The sequence below is a fragment of the Gopherus evgoodei genome, chromosome 4, assembly GCF_007399415.2.
Source record: "Gopherus evgoodei ecotype Sinaloan lineage chromosome 4, rGopEvg1_v1.p, whole genome shotgun sequence".
NCBI lineage: Eukaryota > Metazoa > Chordata > Testudines > Testudinidae > Gopherus > Gopherus evgoodei.
In genome coordinates, this window is record NC_044325.1 from 153,098,881 (window position 1) to 153,106,674 (window position 7,794).

Consider the following 7,794-nt stretch of genomic DNA (forward strand, 5'->3'; position numbering starts at 1 on the left):
GCAGGGCTTTGGGGGGAGCCCAGGGCTGGCAAGGTCGGGAGTGAGGTGCAGGGCTCTTTCATTCCCGGCTCTAACAGGATTGGCTTCGGATTACACGTGACGCCTGCAGAGGGGAAATGATCTCAGGCAAGATGGATTCCCCGGGCTCCTTGCTGGAGCCTGGTTCCCAGCCGGGGGGCGGAGGCAGCCGGGTACCCCGGGGCTCCCCGGACAAGTCGCTGCTGGAGTCCCGCGAGCGGCAGGACTTGGGTACGACGGGGCAGCGGCAGGGGCAGCAGGACTGAAATCCGGAGTTGCTGGAGCTACAGAGCTGTGCTCCGTGTGTGTGGCTGGACCAGACTCCGCGAGTGTTTGTGTCTCGTGCCCCACGCGAGCCCCCGAGGCTGCCAGCGGGATTCACACGCCCCAGATCGTGGGGGAGCAGCAGAGAGATGGCTCCGTGGGGCTGGGAGCTGTGCCAAGGGGGCTGGCGAGCCCAGCTGCTGCCCATGTGCCCCAGGATGAGCATGACCCCAGCAGGGCCCTCTGGACCTTGTGCCAGCCACGGGTCTCCAGCAGAGCAGTTAGCTCCATAGGGGGCCATACACACATCCCCGTGGGGCTGTGCCCTGGCCTCTGACCTCCCTGTCCCCCACACAGATCGGCCTGCCCTGGGCGAGGAGGGGAGCGGCCTGGCACAGGAGCTGGTGGTCACTGCAGCTGGCTACCAGGTGAGATGCGCAGCGGGATGTGCTATCGGAGAGTGATCACTGCACCTGCCCCCTGGATCCCGCTGCACACACTCCCCCTTTGGGCTCTCCCAGCGGTGCCCCTCGCTGCCCTCCCTCTGATCCAGCGCTGGGGGCCATGGCTGGAGCAGCAGGTGCTGAGTGGGGTCCCTTCTGGTTCCAGGCGTTGGTGGGGTTCGAGGAGGTGGCCGTGTATTTCTCCTGGGAGGAGTGGGGGCTCCTGGACAAAGGGCAGAGGCAGCTCTACAGGGATGTCATGCAGGAGAATTACCAGACTCTGATCTCGCTGGGTGAGGCGTCGCTGCCCCTTGGGGATCAGGAGCTGATGAAGCGGGGAGTCCTGGACAGCTTTGGCTCAGGGCTCTTCCCTGGCCCTGTAGATTCCTGCGGGATTGGTCCCTGCCCCAAACCCCACAGGAGAGACTGTCACCTCCACAGCCCCTCACTGGAAGTAGTTTGATCCCCTCCCCCAGGGATCTCCAGGGCACAGGTGGCTGCATTTCCTTGCTCTGGTTCACACACGCACTGAATCCCTCTATCCCCACCCCCCCAAGGCAGCTCCATGCTCAGCAGGGGTTCTGCTCTGTCTGCAGGGCTATGAACGGCCCAGCGACTACCTGAGCCATTTGCCCCCTCACTGTGTGTTGAGATCCCTGACTCCCTTGCAGGGGGCACATCCCATCCCCCCAGGCATCACCCTGCCCCAAGGGTCCCTGTGAACATATCCCCCCAGAAGAGAACAGGGTCGGGGTTAAAACCAGGGCGAATTCTCTGCACCGAGCCCTCCAGGGAGACTTCACCAAGCGCCACCTCTCCTGCTTCCTTCCCCTAAGCAGGATTCCTCGTCCCTGTCCTGGCTGCGATCCCCTGGATGGAGCGAGAGGAAGAGCCGAGAGTCCTGGATATCCAGGGCTCCCAGGAAAGGGAGAACCTGATGGTCATTTGTACAGGTAAGAAAGGAGTGATACTGGTCCAGAAACCCTCCACGAACTAACAGCCAGCACCCCGGGGTGCCATGCTAGAGCCATAGATGAGGAAGGCCAGAAGGGGCCACTCTAATCAGCTAGTCTGATGTCCTGCCAAATTGAGGCTGGAGACTGCAGCCCAAAACCGTAGGGCTGGTGTCCGTGAGCCACAAAGCTGGGGGAGCCTTGAAATGGCAAACTTGACATCAAATAATTTAGGTTAGTTTGGCAATTTACAGGAGTTAAGGGGACCCAGCAAAGGCACCTGGAGCCCTCCACAGTCTGGACTCGCTCAATGTCATCTCCAGCAGGTCCCTTTCCTCATGACAAATGTCACTCCTGGCTCTCGCCCACCCTTCCTGACCCCCTGGGTGTAACCCTGCCCTCCCCCAGCCATTCTCTGAGGGCTTAGCTGGGCCATTGGGGCAGAACCAGCCTCTCCACTCTCCTCTGGGGAAGGGTTTGAGGGGGATTCATTTCCTGCTCTTCAGATTTTCTGCTCCCTTTTGTGCCCCCTCTCTCCCTGGCACAGGGGATGAGCCCTGCCTGGATTCTCCCTCTCTCCCCAGTAGGTGCTGGCATAGAGGAGGATAATCCCAAGCAGGAAGGGCCTGCAGGAAGGGAGCCTCGCGTGATGTCCTGTAGTGCTGAGCAGGGAGAGGCCAGCGGGGCTGGACGGCAGCAGGAGACAGAGGTGATATCTCCGGATGAGACGGACATCAAGGTGGTGACAGAGCACAATGATGCCCAGGCTGAGGTGCGCCCCTACAGCTGCTCGGACTGCGGGAAGAGCTTCAGCCACAGCTCCCACCTGGTCCAGCACCAGCGCACCCACACGGGCCAGAAGCCCTACAAGTGCACTGAATGCGGGAAGTGCTTTGTCCTCAGATACAACCTCATTGATCACCAGCGCATCCATACCGGGGAGCGCCCCTACAAGTGCGGCCAGTGTGGGAAGGGCTTCATCCGGAGTTCCCACCTCTTCCAGCACCAGCGCATCCACACGGGTGAGCGGCCCTACCAGTGCACCAAGTGCGGGAAAAGTTTCAAATGCAGCTACACCCTGGTGAAGCATTACCACACTCATGTCGGGGAGCCGCCTTGTGTCTGCAGCGAGTGCGGGAAGAGCTTCAGCCTGGGATCCTTTGCCAAGCACGTCCGCACCCATACGGGTGAAAAGCCCTACAGCTGTGTTGAGTGTGGCGAGAGCTTCATAAGCAGTTCCAACTTGATCCAACATCGGCGCATCCACACTGGAGAGAAACCCTACAGCTGTGGCCACTGTGGGAAAAGCTTCAGCCAAAGCGCCAACCTCATCAAGCACCGGCGCATCCACACCGGAGAGAAACCCTACAGCTGCTCTGAGTGCAGCAAGACCTTCAGTCAGAGCTCATCACTCATGCGGCACCGGCGGATCCACCGCAGAGACCAGCCTTACGAGTGCACCGAGTGTGGGAAGCGCTTTCGCTGCAATTCATCTCTGATGAACCACCAGCGCATCCACACCGGGGAGCGGCCCTACAAGTGCCCCGAGTGCGGGAAGGGTTTCATCAATAGGTCCAGACTCGCCAACCACCGGCGCACCCACACTGGAGAGCGGCCCTACATATGCACCGACTGTGGGAAGGGCTTTGGAGACAGCTCCACTCTCATGAAGCACCAGAGGACGCACACCAAGTAGACACCCAGCAGATGGAGAGCAGGGCACCTGTGGCTCTCAAGAGGGTGAAATTGATATGTCCTGGGGAACAGGGGCCACTGCAGAGAACATTGATATGCCTTCTGGGGGAGCTGGGAGGGACAAGGGCACCTTTCTAGAGAGTAAATTGGCTTCCTCTCTTCCCACCCCCGTTGCTCAGCAAGACATACCAATTCATCTCTGAAGCCTTGGCTGCTATCCCCAATGCATGCCAGTGCCCTAGAAGCCTCTCCCCTCCCCTCTTTCCAGTGGATCAAGGTTCTGATGGCCTCTACAAAGATCCCCAAATGGCAGGAAGAGCTAAGGTAACTTGTCTAACATTGATTTGTAGAGAGGAAATAAGCAAACATAGTGGGGTATGGTGATTAGGGCTGGGAGTTAGGACTCCTGGATTCGATCCTTAGAGAGGGGAATGGGGTCTAGGGCTGGTATGAGAGAGGGCTGGGAGAATCAGAACTGGGTTCCAGCCCCAGCTCTGTCACTTAGCCTCTCTGTGCCTCTGTTTGTACAATGCGAATAATGATACTTGGCTTTTTTTTACTGTGTTTTAAGATTCACAGATGAAAAGTGCTTATTATTCTTTGTGGTGAGTAATTCTCTAAGCCAGAAATGGCTCTCAGTTGATCTGCTTTGTTCATGCTCTGGGTTAGCTGTAGAGCATAGCTCTCTAGGTCTTTTCTTAGTCTGGTTTGCAGTAATTAAGCTCCACAGTTGATGTCTCATTTCTCTCAACCAATCAGGAGAAGAAATTTAAGGAGATTCTGGAAAGGCAAATAAAACTGGGGATTGTGCCCTTCAATTTTGCTACTTTATGATGCACAAAACAAACCCTGGGGAAGGGGTGGAGTGAATCAACTTGCTTGGGACTTGTACGTTAGACATTTGGGAGTTGTATCACTTGGAAGTCTCTTGGGAAGACTGGAGAATTGGGTCTGATCAGTTAAACCTGATTGAACGTGGAGAATGGCTTTACAATATAAGTTAAGGCTAGGAGTTTTCAGTAGCAATCTTGGAGGGCGTCCATCGTGTGGGATATCTTGGAGGCCTAATTTTCAGGTGGAAGTGCTCAGCATTGTCTCAAAATTGGGCCCCCTTCACCATTAACAGTTGTGCACTGACTGTCACCATTGAAAGTTTTGACACAAATTTTAACAATGAGGATTTTTCTCCAATATGCTCCTTAGATAACTGAATTAGATAGGCTCACTTTGTTGACACCTATCAGATTCTTTGCCTGTGGTAATATTTATATAACTCAAATGCCTATATCATGGCATCATGGAATGCTCTGCTCACCACTGGGGCACCTGCTTGTGGCCGCAGTTGGGGAATAGCTCAGCCAGTCTCTCACCCCTTCCTGAATGTGCCTATCAGACGTGGGTTTACAGGGTCTGTGCTACATCCCAGCCTTTCAACAGTCTCCTGGGAGTAACCCTTTTAGTGTGGCAGACCCTCAGGGGGACACACAGTTCCACCAGAGGAGGCCATGCAGCCTCTTCAACTCCAGGATTGGGTCTTCAGGCTTCAGCACCCCTGTTTGCCACTGGGAGCTCCTACAGCGAGTCCGACTGAGATCAGACTTCTGCAGAGACATTCTCGTCTCAGGGAGCGATGCAGCCCATTGCGTATTAGCAGTGATGCTGAGCTCTTTCCTCCCTGCAGAGTGTCGGAGGAAGTTGCCTGCTCTTTCCAGGCCCGGCAGCTAAGCATTCTTGTTCAGTCACTGGGGCTCCAATAATGTTTTCCAGATCTTTCATTCAGGTGCATTGATTCTTTTCTGCTCCTAAAGACACTTTGGTACCATCTCAGACAGTCCACCTGCCATTCTGCCAGCCCTCATTCCCCATTCTACTCAGTGTATAGCCATACGAAGTGCACGAGGAAACCGAGACACACATATGGATCATAAAAGTATTACCAGCATTCCCATGTACATCACAGCATAACAGACACTCTGGAGAAAAATCTTCTTTGTTAAAAGTTCACCAACCCTTTGCCTTGGGAGTTCTGTTAAGCTCTCGAGCCTCCTCACCTGATGCTTCATAAGGAAATAAAATAAGACCACACATTCCTAGTGGTTTTAAGGTTTAAAGAATAAACCCCAGAGCTTCCCCCCAGCCCTGTTGTATTGCCACAGGCAAAGCTGTCATTGGAGTTTGGTGGAGTTATGCCCATAAGGCAGAATTCTTCATAAAAAACTCAACAGCCCGGTGGAACTATCAATACGTAAGTAAAGGCAGAAAAGGTGATTCGTCTGGTCTTGAAGCTGTATAGGTTAGAGACAGGATTCAACAAGTCAGGACTTTTGGGTTTTCTTCCCACCTCTGGTAAGGGAAAAGTGTAGAGTGGATTAGAGCAGGGGAGGCTGGGAGTTAGGATGCCTGGGCTGTATCCATGGCTCTTGGAGGGAAGTGGGTCTGTTGGTTGCAAATGAGGTGGCCATGGAAATCTAGTTATCTGTTGTTCTGTTCTTTGCGAAATAATGGCACACTCTGGCCCTGTGCCAAGTGCCCTCAACAACCAAAGACTTGCAAGGCACAGATTGTGCTCAGCAACTAGAAGCAGGTGCTTAGGTGGGGGCAGTTTTTAAGTCTGCAGCAGGGCTGCATGGAGAATTGACAACACCAGGACTTTTTAGAACAAGCTTGCAGCAAGAGGTGGCATGGAAAAGCTGTGACTGAAGAAAGGGGAGAGAGGGGGGAGGAGGAGAGAAAGAAAATGGCTAAGATTTTTTCCTAACTGGCTAGTTATTTTGGGGGTGTTCAGTCTGAGACTGATTTTTTTTAGAGGGTGAGCACTCAGTGCGTTCTGGGGAATCACTTTCCTTGTAAGGGGGTCTCCCCCAGTTTGAGTCCCCTAAAAACTGAGACACTGAATCACTCGCTGCTTTTGACAGTGGTGCCACCAAATCTTCAAAGTAACTAGCTAGAATCCCGGCTCTCTGCTTAGCCAGCAGGGCCGGCTCCAGGCACCAGCCAAGGAAGCAGGTGCCTGGGGGGGCCAATAGAAAGAGGCACCACATCTGTCTGTTGTTGGGGCAGTAGGTCCAGAGCGGCAGTGGCGGCACTTCAGCGGCAACTCAATCGTTCCGCTTCACTCTTCAGCGGCAATTTGGCGGTGGGCCCTTCACTCCCTATCTTTCTCTTCGGCACAGCTTGACTGGATTTTCTTTTTTTTTCCTTTCCTTTCCTTTCCTTTCCTTTCCTTTCCTTTCCTTTCCTTTCCTTTCCTTTCCTTTCCTTTCCTTTCCTTTTTTTTTTTTTCCTGCCACTTGGGGCAACAAAAAAGGTGGAGCTGGTTCTGTTAGCCTGGTCTTCCACCCATCCTCTCTTAAGTGTTTGCTCTTTTGATTCACATGGGGAAGTGTTTTCTAAAACCAAAGGAAACCCAGATTGTTTTAGAGAAGTGACCACTGTTAAAATGCCCCTTTAAAGTTACATTTTTTTTAGCCTTGGTTTTTTGTTCTGTTTTGTTTTTTCTTTTTGAGAGGGGTGTGTGCGTATTTTAATTTGGGAATCTCTATAAACATGGGGAGGGGGAAAGTAGAGGGATTGGCATGGTTTACTCTTAGCAGGAAAGAGAGATCTTTTTCCTGCAACTTCACAGGACGTTATAATCCAGAGAGATTTCTCCCGCAGTTTCATCAGATTTTATAACAGAGAGATCTCACTCCAGTTATTTCAGTCAATGTTATGATGAGAGAGACTTAATGAAGGAAATCTACTCGTGGAGGGATTGGGGCCCTTTCTCTATGTAGCTTTTAAGGGAGAGCTGTTTAGATTAATTCAAATATTTTTCTGTAGAGCTGATTTTAATACTTTATCCATTTTTTAAACTAGTGATATTTTTCTATCCATGTAGTGAGCTTCCTGTAGTTAGATCTAAGAGGTGAAAATAAATATTTGGATCGAAAAGGTGGGGTTTGTGTGTGTTTTTTCTTTGTGGTCTATGAAATCCAGACAATCATAGCTGTGTGGAAATAAGTCTGTGGAGGTAGGGATTCTGTGCGGGTGAACTGAGCTAAGACGGGTCACAAAAAGTGGAGGGTGGGAGTTCAAAGGCCTGTGTGAAGGATTTGAATCCCAGTGCCTGGATTGCTGCAGGGTAAGAGATAGTGTGATACCGGAGAGATTCTCCAGGCTCCATTTGGTGTCCCTAGTTTGCATTTTGAACGTGCAGAGGTCATTCCACCATTAGACGTTGCAGGTCACATGATACATCATTGCTGAAAATAGGCCAAAAAGTCAAAAGTACAGCTGAAGGGGAAAAAAAGGTAGGCCACAAGGTCGAAAGCTTGAGTTCAGCTGGGGAAAAAACAACAACAGAAAACCACAGAAGTGGCAGAAACAGGTGCAGCATAACTCTGTGGCAAACAACTCACGATCAGCATGTGTAGTAAAGA

General features: G+C 52.3%; 1 protein-coding gene across 5 annotated transcripts; it reads left to right on the top strand.

Annotated features, from left to right (window-relative positions):
- Positions 1-126: 126 nt before the first annotated feature.
- LOC115651425 (zinc finger protein 501-like) lies at positions 127-7,314 on the top strand. 5 transcript variants are annotated; one of them, XM_030562455.1, is made up of 4 exons: positions 127-249; positions 640-710; positions 1,562-1,678; positions 2,263-7,314. In XM_030562455.1, exons 3-4 carry the CDS (start codon positions 1,600-1,602, stop codon positions 3,372-3,374), a joined length of 1,191 nt encoding a protein of 396 aa, XP_030418315.1. In that variant the 5' UTR covers positions 127-249; positions 640-710; positions 1,562-1,599; the 3' UTR covers positions 3,375-7,314. The 5 variants fall into 5 exon arrangements, with proteins under 5 accessions (XP_030418315.1, XP_030418314.1, XP_030418312.1 ...); XM_030562454.1 differs by having other exon boundaries at positions 1,565-1,678; XM_030562452.1 differs by lacking the exons at positions 127-249; positions 640-710 and adding an exon at positions 732-1,018 and having other exon boundaries at positions 2,266-7,314.
- Positions 7,315-7,794: the final 480 nt, after the last annotated feature.

Bases quoted from the DNA above. Each gene is read 5' to 3' on its own strand.
- LOC115651425 (XM_030562450.1), top strand. From the start codon at position 847: ATGGCTGGAGCAGCAGGTGCTGAGTGGGGTCCCTTCTGGTTCCAGGCG. The intron at 1,019-1,561 runs GTGAGGCGTCGC...CCTTCCCCTAAG, and splicing joins CCAGACTCTGATCTCGCTGG to CAGGATTCCTCGTCCCTGTC. The intron at 1,679-2,262 runs GTAAGAAAGGAG...CTCTCTCCCCAG, and splicing joins CCTGATGGTCATTTGTACAG to TAGGTGCTGGCATAGAGGAG.